The sequence below is a fragment of the Galleria mellonella genome, unplaced genomic scaffold, assembly GCF_026898425.1.
Source record: "Galleria mellonella isolate WM207_F2 unplaced genomic scaffold, CSIRO_AGI_GalMel_v1 utg99, whole genome shotgun sequence".
In the NCBI taxonomy this organism is placed as follows: domain Eukaryota; kingdom Metazoa; phylum Arthropoda; class Insecta; order Lepidoptera; family Pyralidae; genus Galleria; species Galleria mellonella.
The window spans coordinates 3,444,217-3,468,200 of NW_026442184.1; the positions used below are offsets into that span (position 1 = coordinate 3,444,217).

The window sequence follows — 23,984 nt, forward strand, 5'->3', positions numbered from 1 at the left end:
TAAAGTGATTAGGAACATTGTTTATTTTTTTAATCTGAAAGGATATACTTATAAATTAAATTAAATTAGTAATATTAACGCTTTTTGCTAGGAGAGCACTTTTTAAAGTTATATATATATATAGTAGTTAATATGATATAAATGTTTCTAATGGAATAAATTTAAATAGTTAAAGATAAAAATTTTCTAAATTGATAAAAGATAATAAAAAACTTACAAATTGATTTTATAAAAATAAGTTACGTAATAAGTATAAATAAGTAAAATTTTTATTAAAATCAATTTAGTAGTTTAGTTTTAAAATAAAAATAATTTATTTTGCCACAGTTGAAGTCGGTTTTTTGTGGAACACAATCTTAAATATCTATTTGAAACGTGAATGTAAGTATGTTTGTTTCGACTCAACTGTAATGAAATTTGATACACAACCAGTATTTGGGACGGAGAAGGACATAATATACCTACTTGTTATTCTAGTCAAATATTATATATCCGGTCATTTAATCTATATAAATAAAAATCAATTGCCAAATGTAAGCGCATCCCTTTATAATGCAATTATAATACGAACGAAGTCGCGAATAAATTTAGTTAATAGTAAAATTAAAGAATTCACTAATATTTTTTTTTAATAAAATTTTTAAATATATTGTTATTTATTTTATACATGCAATAATGTTTCAATCACAAAAATAAAATTTAATTAATGATCAGTCTTATTCATGATCCGTACTCGACCCAAAGGTCCCCATGACACTTGCGGCATTTCCGCGTTGTATTGCCAGAGATATTTTTTTTTTAATTAAATAATTAAATTGTTTATATTTATAATAAGTTTACTATTGTAATAATTTGGAGGAAACAGTAAAGACTATCTATCTATCTATCTATAAATTTCTGTTTTGCCAAAGGTTGACTGGGAGAGAATGCTATACAGTATTAAGTCCGCCTTTTGTACCAGACATTTTTTTTGTAATGTGGCCAATAAAGAATAAATAAATAAATGAATAAATAAAATCGATTCAAAATTTTAAAACTATAGCGCCATAACCTCTCATTCTCATGACCTCTATTGAATCACTATGAATCATTTGCGATAAAAAATATGCACGCACGATGCATTGTTCTGTTCGATAACAGATACTTGCATCAAATGAATAAAAATATTAAGCAATTACGACGTATATACGACAGATGCGACATCAGTGAATTTAGGACAATATGAGATTTAATAATTACTAATGAATGAGACCAAATATTCCCTTTGTAGTACGACAATGTAATGAAAAGAGTGTAAGAAACGAAACAAATGAATGTGTATTTGTCAATTCTGTCAATTATTTTGAAGATCAGCTTCAGCTTGTTTGCCATTCTAAGTTGTATAAAAAAAAAAAGATCTCCCTATTGGCTTCTGTCTCATTCATTTTTAATATAGTTTTTTTTAAACCAACAATTTTTGCAATTTAGGATGTGCAGAGATATAAGATGGCGGTTTAAAAAATAAAATAATATTTAAGTATAGGATGGTATATACATACATACATACATACATACATACAAACATTAATAAAATAAACATACATGTTAATGTAGTATTTATATATTAACACCTACATGATTATAGATTCTCTCTGTATAGACAATATAAGAGTAAATCTCACCATTCGTCTAACAGAACTAGGCTAGTCTGTACTATGGGAAACTAGACAATGAAACACCTGAGGGTACAATCCAGGTTCATGGACTAGTTATTGCCCGTTAACTTGCGCGGGCTTTTGTTTTCCTGATACTTCTACGTGTTGTAGATTAAACAGTACCCGACTAATTAGTGAATTCCAACAGAAAACTACATTATATTGATGGTTATCATACCACCATTGACCTTTGTCTCGAAATATAATAAAATATATTTTGCATAACTAATAAAATAATAAAATTTCAAGCTTATACTTGGGGGGAAAGGGATTGTTAGTAATGGAGACTAAAAATCCCATTGCTAGCAATATACCCACCCAACCAGGTCGACATCCTCGCGGTTCCTCCTGGAAACTATCATGGTTAATTTCCTGATGAATTCATCATGATAGGCTAACTGGCCTGTTTTCATTCTCATCGATCACCCTTCACTAGCGCAGGCGGGGTTACCATTTCATTTTCACCCATCAAAAAAAAAAAAAGACTATACGTGCATCGCGTCCGCGTGACCGGGTTATGTTTACTGAACGGAATCAAAAATAGTCTATATCCTTCTCTATCTCATATAGTACGTGTGTGTGGGGAGGAAAGGGATTGTTAGTAATGCGGACTATCAGTCCCATTGCTAGCAATATGTCCTATAAGGTCGACCTCCACATGGTAAGACGCTATAAGGTAACAAACAAACAAAGTAACATTCACATTTATAATATTATTAAGCATATGCTTTTACTTGGCCGTGTGGTCCCGGCAAAAATATGCCACCCCTTCTTTTCCCTTAAGTATTGTATTTTGAACTGATTGTAGCAAAGAGAACGCCGGTTCGTGTTGAAAAGATATACTAACAATTTATCAAAAAAAAAAATTTACAATTAAAAGAATACAATATTTGAAACACAAATTACAAAGGAGTTTGTAACATATTGTAAGAGACGACTAAGGAAGGGGGAGAGATGGGCAGCAGCGTCCCTCTTAAAACATCTCTAAAACCTTACTGCGGTTGCCAATCCGTCTGCCAAGTGTGGTAACTACTGGTAAAACCCTCCAATAGAGGGATAGTGAACGGCTGATATGATGAGGATGACGACCTAACTAATTGAAGAATGGCGTATAGTAACGCTATTTATCATTTATACTTTATTGTACACAAGAATTACTGAGCTTAACTCTGTAAGAGTTCTCTTCCAGTAAATTCTGAGTAGAAAGGAGCATTAATTACCAGCGGGCAGTGTGCGTACAATAAGAAGAGGAATCAGTAGGTTGTATATATTAAGAAAAAATAAATATGCTTACTTAAATATAGTGTAAGTTATATACTTACATTCAAACTACATACATATCTTATAATAATACACGTATATTAAAATATTCTTTGTATTTCTTTCGTTTCATTGAATTGTTTATGATAAAATCAAAGAAGAAAAAACAAGAATAGTTTCATATTCAATCTTGATCCGTTTAAGTAATGCATTTATGTTTCGCATGTAATAAACTACCTTATTTATTGTGCAACATTTAAATAATTTATTATATACAGGTTGCTCTCGCCATATTAGTTTTAAATCTCAAGGCAACGACGCCCACGCTTTCCGGAATATTTGCAATCGAACTGTATTATAATGTTGTCAATTTTAGTATAAGACAATTTCTGTGCTTAGCCATAACATGAGTATACGGGGGGGGGGGAGGGATTGTTATTAATGGGGTCTAATTTTCCTATTACTAGCAACACTACACTCTACCAGGTCGACCTCCACGCGGTTCCGCCTATCATGGTTAATTCTAGTAGAATTGGTCTTGATAGGCTAACTGACCTGCTTTCATCGTCATCTATCATCCCTCATTGGTGCCCCTCCAGCGTATACTAATAGCGCAGGCGGGGTTACTATTCCTTTATCACCCTTTAAAAAACATGTAAAAATATATAATTTAATTATAATATTCAAAACATGTAAGGTACTCTTAGTTTAAAGGCTCGACCATATGCGACATATAATGGCAAACAAGTTGACGGCCCAACTGATTGAAAGTGGCAACTGTCGCCTATAGACATAATAGCCATGGACATAACAGATTATAATTTTTCGCCCATGATACCCCCATGCGTTGCCATTCCTGAGGAATCAGGTGTTATTACTAGTTTCAAATAATGTATGTTTACTTTTTCATTAAGTACTATTGAGACAGAATATACCAGATTGGTACCATGATGTCATCGATAATTTTGGTGGGGATTAATTTTCAAAATATTACAAATGGATTCTTGACAAATCATCCAAAAGGATTAGACTGGTGATGAAAGTACGCACGGAAATAACCGATGACGTCAGTGTGCACGGTTGACGTCATCCCTAGTAGGTTCTGTTATGATATCTATTACAAACTTGTGCAACATGACATGCTTCTAAATCGTTTTGGTGTAGTTAGTGTCAAAGGTTATTATAACAGTCATTAATATCTGATCATATATGAAGTGAACTCGAGGTCGAGGTCAACTAATGAAGTCTAAAAAATAGAAAAAGTTTTTTTTTATACAACTTAGAATGGCAAACAAGCTGACGGCCCACCTGATGGAAAGTGGTAACCGTCGCCTATAGACATGAGCAGTACCATGGACATAACAGAGTATACTGTTTCGCCCATGATACCACCCATGCGTTGCCATTCCTGAGGACTCAGGTGTTATTCCTTTGTACCCAGTAAATTCACGTCAAATCCCACTCTTCAAACCGAAACACAGCCATGCAAACACAACTGCTTCACGGTTGAAACACGAATGGGACAGAGGTACCCAAGCAATCGACTTTTGTACAAAGTCTCCCTCTGGCAAAAGGTGTGTTTGTTATTTGCTTTCGAATGAATAAATGAATGAGTATACTTTATTTGCATTATACAATATAGGGAAAAAAACCAAGACAATTAATAAATATAACGATACAATTGTATAAGTACAGCAAGGCGGTCTTATGGCTGAGAGCAATCTTTTCAAGACAACCTAAGGGTAATGGATTAATTGTTGTACAAGTAAATATTGTATAATTAAGAAAATTAACAGAATAAAACATTAAGAAGAATAATTATTAGTATTAAGTATAATAGTAAAATTTATATGTAATTTGGTTTAGTCGGTTACACTTTTTTTTATTTTTCACCATTTAGTTATTAAAAGTTACCTGTTAACTTGTTTTTTCGATAAATTCTTATTTATTATTGAATTAAGACCTGTATACAAAAGCATATAAATAAATAAATAAAATAAATAAACAAGACAGTATTGCTCATTCATTATCAAATGGAAAAATAATAATTAGTTAAAAATACAGATAAGATAGTTTCTAATAGGTAAAAGAACTTTCCAGAGAGATGCTGTTCGACCGTTATCAATTCACACGGTACTAAGGGTGTCATGATGTGATTGTGAGTCATTTTGCGCCCGGCGAGTGCACACGACACGATGTGCTCGGTACAATAGTTTTGCGCACGATGTTACTATCAAATATATATGAGTGTTACTTACGTTATCAATATCAGTGTACAACTGGCTTATCATATAGACTGAAGAGGGAGCGTATCTACGAGAAATACGTAAGTAATTATCATATATTGTTTGTTTATTTATAGATTTTTGTGTTGTAAATGTTTATATCTTTTTTTTTTATTTAATTTTATGCAACTTAGAATGGCAAACAAGCTGATGGAAAGTGGTAACAGTTGCCTATAGATATGAACAGTATCATGGATATAACAGAGTGCACTGTTTCGCCCATGATACCTTCCATATGTTGCCATTCCTGAGGACGCAGACGTTATTCCTTAGTACCCTGTAAATTCACTGCCATATCCCACCGTTCAAACCGAAATACAACCATGCAAACACAATTGCTTCACGGTAGAAACACGAGTGGGACAGAGGTGCCCAAGCAATCGACTTTTGTACAAATCCTCCCTCTGGTTGCTGCTGTCTGTTTGTGCTGATCCATGTAATTGTGATTTGTTTTTCTTTGTAACCGACTTCAAATAGGAGGTTTTAATTGGTATTTTTTTTCTTATGTACGTTATGCGATATTTCCGACAATCGTGAAATGATATTATAGGATTTTTTTTATTTGAAAGATTTATTTTTTGTATATTTATTCCCGTTTTGTCTTGTAATATTTTTGTCAAGATTCGAATTGAAATTTGTAATATGCCAATAGTAAGGGATTTTTTTGTTATGTTTAGCTATATTACACGATTACATCAACAATTTTGAATCGATTCTTGTAAATCTTTTTGTGTTCACTAAAAATTAATAGGTTTAGTTTTGATTTTATATTAATTATTAACTATTTTTTCAAATATTTTTTTTATATAAAAGATATACTTACTTTTCACTGTATATAAAAGATATACTTACAGATTGGTCGTGTAGAAATTTAATCAAAATCGGTTTAGTTTTAGAATCAAAATAACTGGTTTCGCCCACAATTGACGTCATTTTTTGTGGACCACAATTTAATTATAATATGTAATTTTTTATGTTGTAATTATTAGAGTGACAAAGCTTGTTGTTGTTTCATCTAGAAACATAGAATAAAAGAAAGAATTTCCTTAGAAAAACTTAAAAATATATTATATAACTGTGATTGTGATTATTTCTTGTAATTGTTTATATTTATAATAAGTTTACTATTGTAATCTTTTGGAGGAAACAATAAAGAGTATCTATGTATCTAGAAAATAGGCAGTGATAAAAAGCAGGCTGTTTTTACTCTTATCTACTACGTGAAAACTATTTTTTTTTAATTTATATTGAATTTGAGTTTAAGTAACGATGAGGTCTTAGGTGATACACGCAAACTCAAATAATACTCATTTACTCTAACTTTGAAAGACCCCATTATAGGAAAGATACAAGTAAGCAAAGACAGTTCATTCATTTTTATAAATCTAATATCCATATTTAAAACTAAATTGTTATTCTTTTTAATTCAACAGATACTTCAAGATGGCGTGCTGTAACGTAGCTGTGAACAAGAGCTGTCAGGGTGATGTGAAGTGTGACAAGGCTGGATGCATCTGTATTCCAACTGATGGAAAATCCTGCATTTGCGTAAACGAAAACGACGAGGGTAAGCTTATCCGCTGTGATGAGTGCAAATGTACGCAGACTTGTGACTGCAAATGTGGCAATTCCAAGTGTATTTGCATCCAAACTAAAGGGGCGGCCTGTGTTTGTGTATGCCGCGATGAGAAAGGAAATATAAAATCCTGCGAAGATTGCGCGTGTTGCTCTGAACAATGTGGTCAAGTTACCGGTTGTGAAAAGAAGTGTGACAAGACGGGATGCGTCTGCATTCCTACTGGTGGAAGATCTTGTATTTGCGTGTATCAAAACGAAGAAGGAAAGTTTGTTCGCTGTAATAACTGCAAATGCACGCAAACCCGAGGCTGCAACTGCAAATGCGATCAATCAAAGTGCGTTTGCATCCAAACTAAAGGAGCGGCCTGTGTTTGCGTCTGCCGCGATGAGAAAGGAAATATAACATCTTGCGAAGATTGCGCGTGTTGCTCTGAACAATGTGGTCAAGTTACCGGTTGTAACAAGAAGTGTGACAAGACGGGATGCATCTGCATTCCTACCGGTGGAAGATCTTGTATTTGCGTGTATCAAAACGAAGGAGGAAAGTTTGTTCGCTGTAATGACTGCAAATGCACGCAAACCCGAAGCTGCAACTGCAAATGCGACAAGTCAAAGTGTGTTTGCATCCAAACTAAAGGAGCGGCCTGTGTTTGCATCTGTCGCGATGAGAAAGGAAATATAACATCCTGCGAAGATTGTGCATGTTGCTCTGAACAAAGTGGTCAAGTTACTGGTTGTGACAAGAAGTGTGACAAGACGGGATGCGTTTGCATTCCTACTGGTGGTAGATCTTGTATTTGCGTGTATCAAAACGAAGAAGGAAAGTTTGTTCGCTGTAATAACTGCAAATGCACGCAAACCCGAGGCTGCAACTGCAAATGCGACCAATCAAAGTGCGTTTGCATCCAAACTAAAGGAGCGGCCTGTGTTTGCGTCTGCCGGGATGAGAAAGGAAATATAACATCCTGCGAAGACTGCGCGTGTTGCTCTGAACAATGTGGTCAAGTTACCGGTTGTGACAAGAAGTGTGACAAGACGGGATGCGTCTGCATTTCTACTGGTGGAAGATCTTGTATTTGCGTGTATCAAAATGAAGAAGGAAAATTTGTTCGCTGTAATAACTGCAAATGCACGCAAATCCGAGGCTGCAACTGCAAATGCGACCAATCAAAGTGCGTTTGCATCCAAACTAAAGGAGCGGCCTGTGTTTGCGTCTGCCGGGATGAGAAAGGAAATATAACATCCTGCGAAGACTGCGCGTGTTGCTCTGAACAATGTGGTCAAGTTACCGGTTGTGACAAGAAGTGTGACAAGACGGGATGCGTCTGCATTCCTACTGGTGGAAGATCTTGTATTTGCGTGTATCAAAATGAAGAAGGAAAATTTGTTCGCTGTGATAACTGCAAATGCACGCAAACCCGAGTCTGTAACTGCAAATGCGACCAATCAAAGTGTGTTTGCATCCAAACTAAAGGAGCGGCCTGTATTTGCGTCTGCCGCGGTGAGAAAGGAAATATAACATCCTGCGAAGATTGCGCGTGTTGTTCTGAACAATGTGGTCAAGTTACTGGTTGTGACAAGAAGTGTGACAAATGTGGATGTGTCTGCGTTCCGACTGATGGAAAATATTGTATTTGTATCTATCAAAATACAGAAGGAAAGCTTGTTCGCTGCGACGATTGCAAATGTGTGCAGTCTCGAGGATGCAATTGCAAATGTGACAATTCCAAGTGCGTTTGCATAATAACTGGGGGAAAGTCATGTGTCTGCATTTGTAGAAATGAGAAAGGAGTTATCGCAAGTTGTGTCGACTGCAACTGTGGCAGTGAAATCCGTGCAGGCACATCGCAAAATTAAATATATATATATATATTAAAAAATATATATAAAATAAAATAATTATTCATACCTATTATTATTAAAGGGGATATTTTTATAACATGTTATTGAAAACATATTGTATCGCTTTTAATCTCTGAGTATACGTATCATATTAACATTTTTTTATATTATACTGGTGTTATTAGTTGTAAATCATTCCATTAAAATATTAATGTTTAAATAAATTGTAGTACTTACTAATGAAATATTATGAACTTTATACTGTTTTTAAATAAATATACAAATATATATACCATTCTTGTTGTGTAATTCATTATACAACCCACTTGAATAATCGATAGATAACTTAAAAGAAAAATGCGATAAATAAAAATTAGGTTACTAACTTAATAGTGTCAGTGATTACTAAAACTGAGGCTTTTATTACCCATAACTTTAGTTCACCTTTAAAAATCGTTAATAGAGTTACACCAAGGGCCATAAAGTATAAAGTATTTCACAAGAACGTAAACTTTGTTTTAAAGATCAAGTTAAAAGTGTATTGGATCCACATTAATAAGATTCCGTAGCTACATCGTAAAGTTATTAACAAAATGACCAGAACAATTTTTCTATTACAATATTTATTAAAAAGTAGTAGAAATTATTTTTATTTAATTATTGTATTTATTGAGAAGGCTCTTAATAAATGCAGTAACTAAATAATTAAATGTAGTCCAGAAAACTATCAACAAAAATGTGGAACTAACTCTCCGCTGACTGTGGCTGACTATAACGTACCTAAATAGTCCAAAAGGTTGTGGTAGGCTCTTGAAACGTAGGTATTTAGAGAATTTAGTTTATTAAGTTTATAGTCATATTAGTTACCTCATATCTCCGTCAGATTTCAACCGATTTAGAAAGATTATTAGTATATACATTCCAAATCAGTTCTTGATACAGATAACATTATCATAGAAATTTTATCGTATACGGTTTACTTATTTAACTTTTAGATTCACAATAAATGACTTCCCCACAATTGAAGACGGTTCATTATGTAGAATATGATCTTTGAATTATTAAATTCCATTAAAAACAAACAACGATTAGAAGCAAATTACCGGTGGTTAGTAATAAATAAAAAACACAAGTACACCACCCACATAGGCATGTCAGATTGACAACTCAAGCACACATGTCACGGAATGTCAAAAATTATGACACATTGTAAAGTAATGGGCGTTTATCAAAGGTAGGTATCGTCTAAAAAAACCTATTCTCAGCTTGACGGACAAGTGAGACAGGGGACTGAGATAGTGCTGTCTAATAGTGTGCATCGATTATTAATCGATAGTTCGATTGTGGTTATAAATCTTTAGTAATATTATAAATGTGAAAGTGAGTATGTTCGTTACATCTTAGTGCTTTAACGGCTTAACCAATCACTTTGAAATTTGGTATACACGTAGTATATCAAGTTGAGGATATTTAAGCTACTTTTTAACCCAGTCACGCGGATAATGTCGTGGGTAAAAGCTAGTAAAGCAATCATATAGTTAGAATATGTTATCGATAACATGATATAATCGATTATAAACAATTAAGCAATTTTAATTGTTGATATCAATACCAAATAGATATCTACTGGAACAATACTATCAATTACACCTACGTAAATTAATCGGTAACACGGTTTATAACTAGCTATTGATGTAATAAAAACTGTCGACAGTAATGCGATTCGATTATAATCGATTATTAATGGTAAAAATTCAAATTGATACTATTGATTTAATCGATACTATTAGTAGACCAAAATCGATATTTAGTTTATAATAGATGAACATTATCGATCACACGATACTCGATTATTAGGCAACACTAGCCTGGGGTATTCTTATATTTGTGGCTCATAATCACCGACCGTTATCGCATCATCAGAATTAATTATGATGATTTAATGACTAACTGGTGGTAGTACGTATGTTTTTTTTTTTTTTTTTTTTTTTTACAACACAGGGGGCAAACGAGCATGCGGCTCACCTGATGGTAAGTGACTACCGCCGCCCATGATCACCCACAACACCAGCGGCATTGCAGGTGTGCTGCCGGCCTTTTAAAAAGGAATATACTCTTTTCTTGAAGGTTATGTTGTCGTATCGGTTCGGAAATACTGCATGTAAATAAAAAATAAAATAAAAAAAGCTTTTATTCCTGAATTATATAGATTATTTTTAAATTGTATATATATAGGTATAAATAACAAATGTTGACATCGGCAATAACTTATTTTTCAGGTTGTCCTTTAACATAGGCTTCCTCTATAATTCGCCATTTATAACGATTCCTTGCAGCTTGTCTCCACCCTTTGGGAAAATGATCCTCCCATCTTCTTATTGGTCTACCTCGGTTTCTTTTCCCATCACGTATATAATGTTATAAAATTCTATTCCAAGTTGTTTGATCAGCATCTTACACCGGGAGGAAAGGGATTGTTAGTAATGGGGTCTAACTGACCCATTGTCAGCAATACACCCTATCAGGTCGACCTCCACGCGGTTCCCCCTGGAAACTAATTTATCATTGAATTCGTCACGATGGGCTAACTGACCTGCCTTTTCATCCTCACCAATCATCCCTCACTGGTGCCCCACCAGCGTACACCGTTAGCGCAGGCGGGGTTACCATTCCATTATCATACATCAAAAAAAAAATAGGATATACTACTAGCAATGGAACTATTAGACTTCATAAATATCAATCCTTTTCCCCAGTAAAGACGCAATGAGTTAGGTTGCTTTTAATCGAAATCTACGCGAAGTCGCAGACATAGACTAGTTTAAAAAATTTAAAAGGTTGGGTGACCAAGTCGAAAGTAATATTCACTTTCAATGACGGTATACGCTCTTAAAAAGACGCTAAACATCTCGATTTCACTGCTTATATTATAATTTGGTAAACATATATACTTATTTAAAAGCCATTCTCTTCACGGCCTTTAACTTTAATCCACAGTTCAAGTTTAACTATTTCGGTTATCTGCCATCACTGACTCACTTGCTAACTGGGCCGTGACTATGCAGATTAGCTATAACTTACACGTAAGTTAAGTATTTTAGAACAAGCATTTTCTAAAATTATGTTGTTTTTGTGAATGTCATTATTCTATGAGGTTGTCCTACGCTCCGTTTACTTGTACGGAGTCGCCACTTTAAAGCATTTCTTCCCTATCATTAGTATTTCCATAGAATTAGTTATATAATAGTATTTTTTTTATTAGGGGGGAAAGGGATTGTTAGCAATGGGGTCAAATAACCCCATTACTAGTAATATACTCTGTCAGGTCGACCTCCATGTGGTTCCCCCTGGAAGCCATCGTAGCTAATAATTCTAGTTGAATTCGTCAGGATGGGCTAAATGACCTGCTTTCATCCTCATCAGTCATCTATCACTGGTGCCCCGCCAGTGTATACCGATAGCGCAGACGAGGTTACCATACCATTATCATCCATTAAAAAAAAATAGTATTTTTTTTGTTGGATGAAAATGGATTGGTAACCCCGCCCGCACTAACGGGATACACTGGCGGAGCACCAGTGAAGGGTGATCGATGAGAATGAAAACAGCCCAGTTAGCCTATCATGATGAATTCATCAGGAATTAACCATGATAGTTTCCAGGGGGTACCGCGAGGAGGTCGACTTGGTTGGGTATATTGCTAGTAATAGGATTCTTAGTCTCCATTACTAACAATCCCTTTCCCCCCTATGCTACTGTATTTCACTTGAGTTGTTTATATGTCATTGTTTATTTTTATGTTTCTGGTTCAATAAAGAGTTATATCACTACTTAGTATAAAACAAAGTCGCTTCCCGTTTGTCAGTCTCTATGTATATTTAGATCTTTAAAACTACTCAACGGATTTTCATGTGTTTTTTTTTAAAAAGATAGAGTGATTTAGGAGGAAGGTTTATATGTATAGTTTATAATATATAGCAGAGAAACACTGATAATTTTAGAGTTTTCTAATGTATTAGGCAGGCCGGCGCCTTTTAATATCAGCATTGTACCTGTGCAAAGCTAGAGCGGGTCACTAGCAAATAAATAAATAATACTAATACAAATAATAGGGGGGTCTTTCTGACCCATTGCTAGTAATATACCCTATCAGGTCGACCTCCACGTGGTTCCTCCTGGAAACCATCGTGGTTAATTCTAGTGGAATTCGTCACGATGGGCTAACTGACCTGCTTTCATCATCGCCTGTCGTCCCTCACTTGTGGTCTCCCGTCAACGTATACCGATAGTGCAGGCGGGGTAACCAATCCATGATCACTCATTAAAAAAAGAAAAAAAGTAAAGATAATAAGAAAAATAGATGCACAATTGACCTTGATCGAAACAACTGGACATTTGCGAACAAACTTTTTTTTTATACAGCTTAGAATGGCAAACAAGCTGACGGCCCACCTGATGGAAAGTGGTAACCGTCGCCTATAGACATGAGCAGTACCATGGACATAACAGAGTATACTGTTTCGCCCATGATACCCCCATGCGTTGCCATTCCTGAGGACTCAGGTGTTATTCCTCTGTACCCAGTAAATTCATGCCATATCCCACCTTTCAAACCGAAACACAGCCATGCAAATATAACTTGATTTATGTATGTAATGTAAAAGTACTATTAAACATTCAATAATGTATCTATCCAAAAATAGTAGTCATGAAACGGAACGATTTCCTCCACGGAACATTGGTCGTTATACAAAATGTTGTTTTAACCTTTCATGTATGTAAACGGTTTGAGAGATTTATTACTTTTTCACTGCTTTGTAAACTCTTCTTATACTTTATCAATGTTTTATAGCGGTTGTAGTAATTTAAACTAATAAAGATGTTTTTCAATCTCGAACATTCTTTTTGCGTCTCGGAATAGGAAACAAGCTGAGCGATGGAAGGTACTAGGTACTAAGATTTGAATAGCATTATTGATATCTTTGGACGTCAGAACTGCCCCTTTATACAACATTACATATGGATACTGTCTCGCTGGAGGAGAGGAAGATTCCTATTACAAGTTTCATGCAATACCAGATACGTATTTGGCGCATCCTCCACTCTTGAGGACCTACCATGAAATGTTTTCCAAAATTTCGGAGCCAAACGAAACACAATTTTAATGTTAAAATTATATAAAACATGCCGTTTGGAAATAATAAAAATGTTAAAATATTGTTCCTTTGGACTTTTATGATAGGATGTATGACGAACGAAATGTTAAACTCCATTTATTGGTCCGATTTTGGTATAAACAAAATCACGAAATTGAGTCCAAAATTTCGGAATTTCATTTCATGGTATACCCGCTGATTACAACGGACGTGCCGACCCTGGACTGGAGTCAAAGAACGAAGTGGTCTAAGCCATGATCTTAGACCCACAGGTGTCCTTGAGCATAGGTTTTTTTTAATGAATGACAATGGAATGGTAACTCCGTCCACGCTAACGGTGTACGTTAGCGGGGCACCAGTGAAGGATGATAAGTGAGGATAAAAGCAAGTCATTTAGCTTACCGTGATGAATACACCTGGAATTTATCACGATGGTTTCCAGAGGGGACCTTGTGGAGGTTGACCTGGTTAGATATATTGCTAGCAATGTGACTGGTAGACTCTACTACTAGGGTGAAAGGTCAATCTTTCACCCTCCTCTGTTCGCTGAGGGTATGGAATGCCCCCTACACTCGGCCCTGCATATGTCTCGCGAAGCTGTAAAGCCTATCTGCGGTCAACAGTAGTAGAGTCTACCAGTCTCATTGCTAGCAATATATCCTGGCAGATCGACCTCCACGTGGTCCACCCTGGAAACCATCTTGCTAAATTCCAGGTGTTTTCATCACGATAGGTTAACAAATCTGCCTTTTCATTCGCACATATCATCTCGTACTGGTGCCCCGCCAGCGTATACCGTTAGCGCAGGCGGAGTTACCATTCCATTTAAAAAAACAACAATCTTAGAGTATTCCGAAAAAAACTGTAAAATTCATGCGTTGCCAATATGAGTGCCAAAAAAATACCATGTCTTTTCACCACCATATCCGAAATTTTAAATAAAAAAAAATCAAAATAATAATAGAGGATATAATTCTGCTTACACCATTAGTCTTGTATTGTCTTAGCGATATAAAAAAAAACACAAAACTTTCAGTTACTAGTATTTGGTTGAATTAAGGAAACCACAGCTCAATAGAAAGTGCCCATTCTCACCGCTAAGTCATCGGGGTCGTACACTAGATCAGTGGTTCTCAAATATTTTTCGTGACACAACCCTTCTGAAAAATTAAATAATGAAAAACAAAATGTAAATTGAGATGTATTTGTGGTGCAAATTTTTTTAGTTATCTGATAGACATTAGCTGTGTGGCTCCGGCATAGAATAAGCCATCCACTCCTTTCCCGTGGTTGTCGTAAGAGCCGACTAAGGGACGGTGAGAGATTTAAAACATTTCTAAAGCCTGACTGCGGTTGTCAAGATTGCCAAGCATGGCAACTATTAGTAAAACCACCCAAGGAGAGGTTTATTTTCAGCAATGGACAGTTAAAGGCTGATATGATGATAGATATGATTGGATATAAAAAAAAAACACACTTTTATCGTTATAAAATTAATTTGACTAATATAAGCATAAAAAAAATCTGGAATCAGCAAGACAAATCAATTGCAAAAAGTATTAATTGGTAAAGTTTATAGCTTGATATATATACAAACAATGCAATACAATTAAGTACCATATAATAATGGCGGATCTCTTTAAAAACTTAAAGATATCCGCCATACTTATATGTTTTTTTTATACCACTGAGGTGGCAAACAAGCATACGGCCCACCTGATGGTAAGTGGTTACCGTAGCCTATGAACACCTGCAATACCAGAGGTGTTACGCGTGCTTTGCCGACCCTGAAGAAAATTGTACTGCATTTTTAGCAATAAAATTCATTCATTCATTCATGCCAAGCAGCACACTTTGAGAAAAACAGCACTAGACTAATTTACAAAGTGACGCAGGCGGTGACGAGACACACTTATCAGTGGATACAACCACACATTACTATTATAGTAATAGCTACAATACTAATCGTGTCACAGCATCGCCGTGTAATAAGAGTACTGGGATCGCCCGTTATCTACAAATACCATGTATTAAGTTATAAGCTGACAGCGACATGAAGAACAGTTCCGTTCTACATTGCCAATGACAGGATGTTATTTATATAAAATATCATAATTAAAATTGATTTATGAGTTTAAGCTTTTAAATTAAAATAACTGGTTTTGCTACTATTGATATCGGTTTTTTTATTTGTAGAACACAATCTTATTTGTGAGTGAGTATATTAAACTAGAAAGGTTCTTGAGCGGCGACCGCGTACGGGTAAACACAGTGTAGGACGACCTCCTACTAGATGGAGTGACAATTTGAAATGCATTGCAGGGAGTCAGTGGATGCAGGTGGCTCAGGACCGTTCTTTATGGTAGTTTATGAGGGAGGCTTATGTCCAGCAGTGGACGGATAATGGCGGAAATGATGATACTAAAGTATAGCGTGAGGATTTTATTTTATAAATTTAAATGCAATGCTTCTAGATATTAATTACGTGACTGCACTTAACTACTCACTTTTTATGACCCAAAATTGGGGCTTTGTCCATACTTGATTACGATGACTTATCTTATTCCTACTTTTGTTATGTACCTAAAGAGATGAACTGTAAGATTTGAAGTTTATTGTAATTCGTAATTAAAGTTGTAAAACAATGTCAATAAGGTTTAATTTAATAATTAAACCTTATTGTTCCTGGTTGTCTTGACATTTTAAAAGTGTAACGTATATAGATAAATAGATATTTTATTTGCATTACTTACAGCACACAAATTACAATACAAACATATACATAATACAGACATACACAGTAAAAGAGATAAAATAATGAAAAACAAAAAAAAAAGCAACAAAAAAAAATACTAAGAGCAAAATATATAAAACAACAATATCCTTTTTTCATGTGTGTGCCATGGTAACACAAAATGGTCACAACTCAGTTTATTGCTTTGCCCTCAAAAGAGCAAAACACTTAACAAATATTAAATCATATCTTACTTAACATATCGCGTAAAACTTATAACATGTTGTAAATGCAAACTTACTGTCGAGAATTCTCTGTTGATGTATTGTTCATATTATACTATGCCCGCTACTGCTTATAACTTATAATTATTTATAGTACACTGTACAATATCATTTGTATCACACCCGAACAAATCACTATGACTTGACTATCTCTATAATAATATCAAACATTAATTTTCCGCACTCGCTCACAACTTGCACCATTATTTACTGTACCTGCTTAAGATCAGTTATGTTACGGCAATTGTCCTACAGCGAGTCAAACAAATAGTTATGATATCTATAACTATCGCCGCCGTCGTGTTACTAGTTAATTCCGCTGCCGCTTATAACTTGCACCATTATTTGTTGTATCTAGTTAAGATCACTTGGAGTTACGGTAAGCTGTAAGTTAAACAAATCGTTGCAGCGTGGTGTCGGAGATTGTCATCAGTAACGGTTATTTGGCTAGCGGGTCGTGCGTTATGATATCCTGGGTGCATTTTATTTATTTATTTATTTACAGGAAAACCAGGGTTACACTAGAGCAAATAGATACAGTTTAGGATCATAAACCAAGCCACTAATAGGTGTTCACAAGTAACAACAATATAGATAAAAGGCACTGTACACAAAGCAACAAGATAGGGTTAACAAAAAAAAACACGAACAAACAAAAGGAATGAAAACAAAAAAATAATGATGAATAAAATACAAAGTAAAAATTAAATGTAAATATTTGATTAAAATATGGCCTTCTTATCCATACAATAGTTATTCAAACTGATTATGAATAAAAAAATTGCTTACTCAGTTGGTCTCTCACTGATATTATATTTTACTTTTTACGTTAAATTTTTCACGCGCCATAATGTTCCTTTGTTTTTTTTTTTCAATAAACAGCTTTCTATTTGCAAGCCAGTTCGAAATTGAAATAAAACCTTTTATTAGTTACCTCCATGGTAGCCATGTTTCGAAGTAAAAGGTCATTCCATTTTTAAATTACAGGACAGATATGAGTTTACATAGTAATTTATCTGGCCGCAAAACACGACAGATATAGATTTTCATACAACTTTTGCCGGCCGCTGTCCGCATGTATGTAAAATTGCCGTACTGACCAGTACGGCAATTTTGATTTCTCGAAAAAGACTGTCAAAATAATGCTCATATTTCCAAGCATGTTTGAAAAAAATTGTGTTTTTGATTTCTGCGCATTGTTTGAGAAAAGTACTATACAAGTCTTGGCCACAACTAGGCATTGATGGACTTACGTATGTGTGCCTCGGCTACGCCTCGGCCCACATTTGCACGTTCGTCCATCAATGCCTCAGTTGCTGACCGCTGCAGTAATGTATTATTTCGAAAATAGATCGATATTAAGAGTTTTAGAAAGAGTATTAAAGTTGTTGCTAGCTCGTCAAAGGAACGAATATGTTAAATAATAATTATTTAAGAATAATTTAGGACAATTAATTGCGCGGGAAATGATGAAATGCTAACGATCCGGCCCGGTTTCGCATGGATAGATAGATTTTTCAAAACTAATATTCATATAGTCTATGTTACTGGCTGATAATGTAGCTTTCTATGGTGAAAAAATTATATAATTTGTTGAAATGTTTTTGAGTTACAAATGTTACAAACAAATAAACAATCAAATCTTTTTTTTTATAATATTAGAGCAGACAATTAATTGCGCGGGAAATTATGTGATACTAGAGATCCGGCTTGGCTTCGCTAATATAATAATAAATCTAAAACATATGTTTTTTTAATGGGTGACAATGGAATGGTAACCCCATCCGCGCTATCGGTGTACACCAACGTGGCACCAGTGAATGATGATAGGTGAGGATGAAGCGGGTCAGTTAACCCATCGTGACGAATTCAACAAGAATTGTTCACGATGGTTTCCAGGGGGAAGTGGAAGTGAAGTGGAGGTCAACTTAATAGGGCATATTGCTAGCAATGAGGCTGTCTAACTTAATTGCTAACAATCCCTTTCCCCCCTATCATATTATGTTAATATTTTTCCAACTCCAGTATCGGACATATGTACTTAAAGAATACCCCTTGCACGGGGACAAATGACGACGTTCTGAGGTTAACATAAGAAAAAAAACAACCGATTCGAGTACCTCCTTTTTTAAAGTCGGTGTAAATATGCAGTTATAATAACATGAGACCCGTTCGTGACTAGTACGAACTTGTCGTATACAAATATTGTTTATAAACGGCCTCAAACTCGAATTATGGTCACAATTTGTTCAGTAAATATTATATATGGATTTACATGTTTTTTTTTTTTTATTATTTTGTATTGACATTGACAAGTTATGATGTTCGTTTACTTATTTAAAAATGGCCATACGGCGTAAATGTATATCTACTTTATATATGTATATATTATGTTATGGTTTTCGCCTTCTCGACTTATGTCGGCTTTAATACATACCCTGTCTTGTTATATATATATATATATATATATATATATATATATATATATATATATATATATACATTCATGTGGATATTTAGAGGAATACAATTATTTATATATCAAATTAAGGTAAAATACCATTACTTAAACCAATAATAAGTAAACGTTGACATACCTCATAGTTATTTTTAACTGTGTAATGAAATACATTTCTCACTTACCTTCTGTTAAAAAAAACTAATTTAAGCACTCACTTTTAATCAAGGTACAAGTTATAAGCTGATTGACACTAAATCAATTTTAAGTATTTAGAAAAAAATGTTAGAAAAAAATTATGATATAAATAGTAATTATTTTAACACACGTGGAATTAAAAATAGAAATATAGACTAGATCTAAGTCAGGCACGGGTTCTAAGACCCATCAAAGAAGGTCATAAAATGGTACGGACTCACCTTGACTGCAGATTAAGCGACGGAGATTAAATTTGGGAATAAATAGTCTATTCGGGAGTAAACCCTATGGTTTTTTCTTTTTTTTTATACCACAAAGGTGCTAAACAAGTATACAGTCCGTCTGATAGTAAACGGTCATTGTAGTCTATTGACGCCAGCAACACTAGTGAGGTCAAGTGCGCGTTGCCAACCCTAAAGAAACTTTAATATACCCTTTTTGAAGAACCCCATACTGTAGCCTATAGGGAAAATCTTGACAAGGAGCTTATTCTACAGCCTCCATATTGCGAGAGAACTATCAAACTCGGGTCAGAATTGACAAGAAGTTGACAAACATTTCGTAACAAATAAAAATTAATTATAGCAAAACAAGTTATTATGATTTAAAAATTATTCTATTGCATCAAGTTTATGGTAAAATGTCTATGGCATAAATCTGTATGTATATCTTTACAGTTTAAAGAAAAAGAATTTTCCAAATCCCTTTATAACTGACGGAGTTATGAGGTAACAAACATAAAAAATACAACCTAATTGAAAACTGAACGGAAAATACATAATAATTGGACGATCTGTGAATTTAGGAAATCGCTTAAACGCTTCTAGTTTGTAACGTGTACCACACTTTTGTATATATACTTATAATAACTAGCGATCCGATTCGGCTTCGCACGAGTAAACAGAATTTTTGAAAATCAATACATATAATAAAAAAGTTTCAGCCAATTCAACTGATCGGCTATTTAATAGCATTTTATATGTGATTCTTTAGATTGATATAACTTTTTTATTTATAAATCGATTGACATAAATCAATCACTTAATGTAAAGTGGAGTAAACCGCCACGATTTAGTGAAAACCGTATTCAAATCGGTTCAGCCGTTTTTGAGATTAGCGTGCACAAACAGATAAACACATAAAAATTCTAAAAGTCATTGTTTTGGGTTCTATTGCGTTCATAAAGCCCCCCATATAATAGTTTTTCTTATATATCTTCCATGTACACACAGCAACTAGTTACGATTTTATTAGATGTATTGATGTGGGCTTTTGCCCACGTTATCAAACCAGTTGGCTTAATGTATTCTGTTGTCTTTGTAGGAAACTGGTCCTGTAGGTCACTCCTGCGCACTTAATGTCAAAAAACGTCCTCAACCGGCTCCGAAGTCTAGACACCCGTGATGCTGTTTACTTATTTGATTGGTGGCTTTTTTTTAATTTTTAAGCAACATCAAAAAGGAGCAAGTAAATTTTTAATTTGACGGTATTTTCAAATCACTTTAAAATTAAGAAGGTTTTTGATTAGGTTGTTGTGTCTTTTTATTTTTGTTACCTCAGAATTATGTCATTTATAAATCGTTTTGAGTATTTTTTTTTTTTTTGAAACGATATACTTTCAGATTGGTTTCTTAGAAATTTTATCAAAATCGGTTGAGTAGTTTAGTGTGTAAATTAAAATAATTGATTTTAGCATAACTTTAATTAGTTATTTTTGTAGAATAAAATCTAAAAAAAAAAATATTGATTTCGATCGTCTTTAATATTATTATCTTGTTCTATTGTTGGAGTACAATAAATTACCATTTATAATAATACGCTTTAAAATTTATGTTCTTGCAAAATAAATTTGAAACATTGACTCGCTGAGTGAAGTTTCCACTGTATTGAGGAATTTATAAACTGTAAACAATATATAATCCAATCTCTGTTATAATTTACAGTAGACATGTTTATATTCTTCTATTTTATAGAATTAGACAAAAATAAAATGTTTATTTATTCATATTTCACTCTATCCTAAATGAAATTCATGACATTCTGGATTCTGGTAAACATTCATTTCTATTTTTGGGGAGTCTGGATGTACCTCATGTCTTTATAGGTGTTAGGAATATTAGTAATAAATCTTTTTATTACAAGTTTACATTCGTTACGATAATAGTTTAATTTTAATTAATTAAAATATTTATATTATTTCATGCAACTTTTTTTATACAACTTAGAATGTCAAACAAACTGACGGTCCACCTGATGGAAAGTGGTAACCGTCGCCTATTGACATGAACAGTACCATGAACATAACAGAATATAATGTTTCTCCCATGATACGTTGCTATTTTTGAGGACTCAGATATTATTTTTCTGTACCCTATAAATTAATTTTAAAAACATTAATTAATGAAATACCAATTAAATAATTTTATTATAAATAAGCAGAAGTACTCATTTACTTATATAATATTTAATTTAGTGTGCGTGAGGAACAATAAATATAGCACGTCTTGGTAAATAGTGTATATTAAAAAGTACAAAAAATATTGTAAAAAAAAAACTAAATATATATTATAAAAAGGAGGTGGGAATTTCTAAACCGCTTTTAAATAAGCCGATGTCTTTTCATGCCTTCCAAAACGCGAAACAAATGACAGTAGTCTTTTTAAATAATCCAAATACGAATTGATAATTCAATATTTTCGAATTCAAATTTGGATTGTTCGAAATAACGTCGTATTAATTAAAATTGGATTATACATTTTTACTCCAGAGGGAGCGCCTCTCACATGAGTATGAAAAGGATGGAAATTAACAATATAATGATAACACATCACGAATTGTAAATTGTAATAACAATGTGACATTTCGCCTTATATAATTTACAATGTAAATGGCGTGTTACATTTACGATATATTGTAATGTTTACATTGTTGGCGCTCTAGTACATGAATGGCGTACCTTGGCATAGTTTTTTGATCATTCATCTTCAATCATTAATACGAGTATAATGTTTGGGTACATCTACATTATACAAATAAGTTTGTAGCGGAAAATGTTATTATAGAACTAGATTTTTAACCGACTTCAAAAAAAGGAGCAGGTTTCTCAAACCGACCGTGTACATGCTTGTTGTTCGTTACTCTGCATGCCTGAATATCAGAATTAAAAAATAATAATAATGAAATAGACAACTTCTGGATGGAGGATATCGAGAAAATACATACCTACACCAGATTTTAAGTTAGATGTTAAGGAATATAACTGGAAAAACTGCATCCAATTTGGTGCAGTAGTTATTTACGTAATGCTGAAATAAATATACAGACAGACAACATTTCTAAAAATATTACTTAAGTATATAGATAGACAAAATTAAAAAAAAAATATTATCTTGGCATCTATTGCCTTTTTTTATAACACAGAGGGCAAACGAGCATGCGGCTCGCCTGATGGTAAGTGCTCTTATTAAGACCCTCATACTATTTTTTTTTTAAATATCTTCCATGTATAGAAGATTTATAAATAGTATAAAGCAATCCGCTATTCGTGTCTATATGTTTTATCTTCACTTACTTAAAGAAATAAACAGTTTTTATTTACTTATTGTAAACCACGCAATGGTTTTTGATTCGAGTTTCACTTTCTTTTAGATACTAGCTTTTACCAACGACTTCGTCTGCGTCACTAGGATATATTTACTGTCCGACATAAAAAGTAGCCTATAATCTTCCCCATACCATATACTGCGTGTGTACCAAATTTTATAGCGATTGGTTAAGCCGTTAATGTTAACTAAAGACGGATTTTTACAAAACTTCAGTCAATGTTGACAAGAACATGAATAATCATCAGATCTCGTAAGAAATGTAAAAACTAACATTATCTTAGTATTCGCAGCATAAACACGGCCATAAATTTGGTAAAAACATTAAAACTCGCAGTTAATCTAAACAGCGCAATGTCTTGCGTACACGCATTCTTGGTGTTTACGTTCGCAGAATGATGGAACAGTGAACACAGAGCTAAGCCTTGGCTGTACTCCAGTATTTTTCCATTGTTATAATTAAATACTCTTTAGATGCTACATTCATCCAGATTTTATGACCGTCCACTAAAGTAAATGAGAAAAAAAAAACAAGACAAAATTTTTCCTTTGACGTAAGACAATAGTCGATTCAGAAATACCAATATTTTTCACTATTTCCAAAATAATTGAAACAATTAAAAAATACAATTGTTTTGATAAAAAAGGGGGAATTTCTTGAAAAGAAAAATGTAAAGCCAGTTTCACTCGAGATGGCGTAGAATTATCCAAATCTGTTCAGGCATTTGGAAGTTATTGTAGAATAAAGAAACTAACATAGTATATGAATTTTAATAACATAACACTCCTTTTTTGGGCTGTGATCTACCAGCAAAGTGAAACATTCAATTTGCTGGTAGATATTTATTATTTAGACTATTTTATATCATTTGGTGACTATTACAAAGTATGTC

At 33.8% G+C, this 23,984-nt stretch overlaps 2 protein-coding genes across 3 annotated transcripts in view; one reads left to right on the forward strand and one right to left on the reverse strand.

The window, feature by feature from the left end:
• LOC113521407 (uncharacterized) overlaps positions 1–23,984 on the reverse strand; it is a 142,038-nt gene that overhangs the window by 102,170 nt on the left and 15,884 nt on the right. The gene's annotated exons all lie outside the window — the stretch shown is intronic.
• Positions 5,137–8,956, forward strand: LOC113521241 (cell death abnormality protein 1-like). Its single transcript, XM_026906720.3, has 2 exons — positions 5,137–5,280; positions 6,673–8,956. Exon 2 carries the CDS (start codon positions 6,683–6,685, stop codon positions 8,672–8,674), a length of 1,992 nt encoding a protein of 663 aa, XP_026762521.2. The 5' UTR covers positions 5,137–5,280; positions 6,673–6,682; the 3' UTR covers positions 8,675–8,956.

Bases quoted from the DNA above. Each gene is read 5' to 3' on its own strand.
- LOC113521241 (XM_026906720.3), top strand. From the start codon at position 6,683: ATGGCGTGCTGTAACGTAGCTGTGAACAAGAGCTGTCAGGGTGATGTG.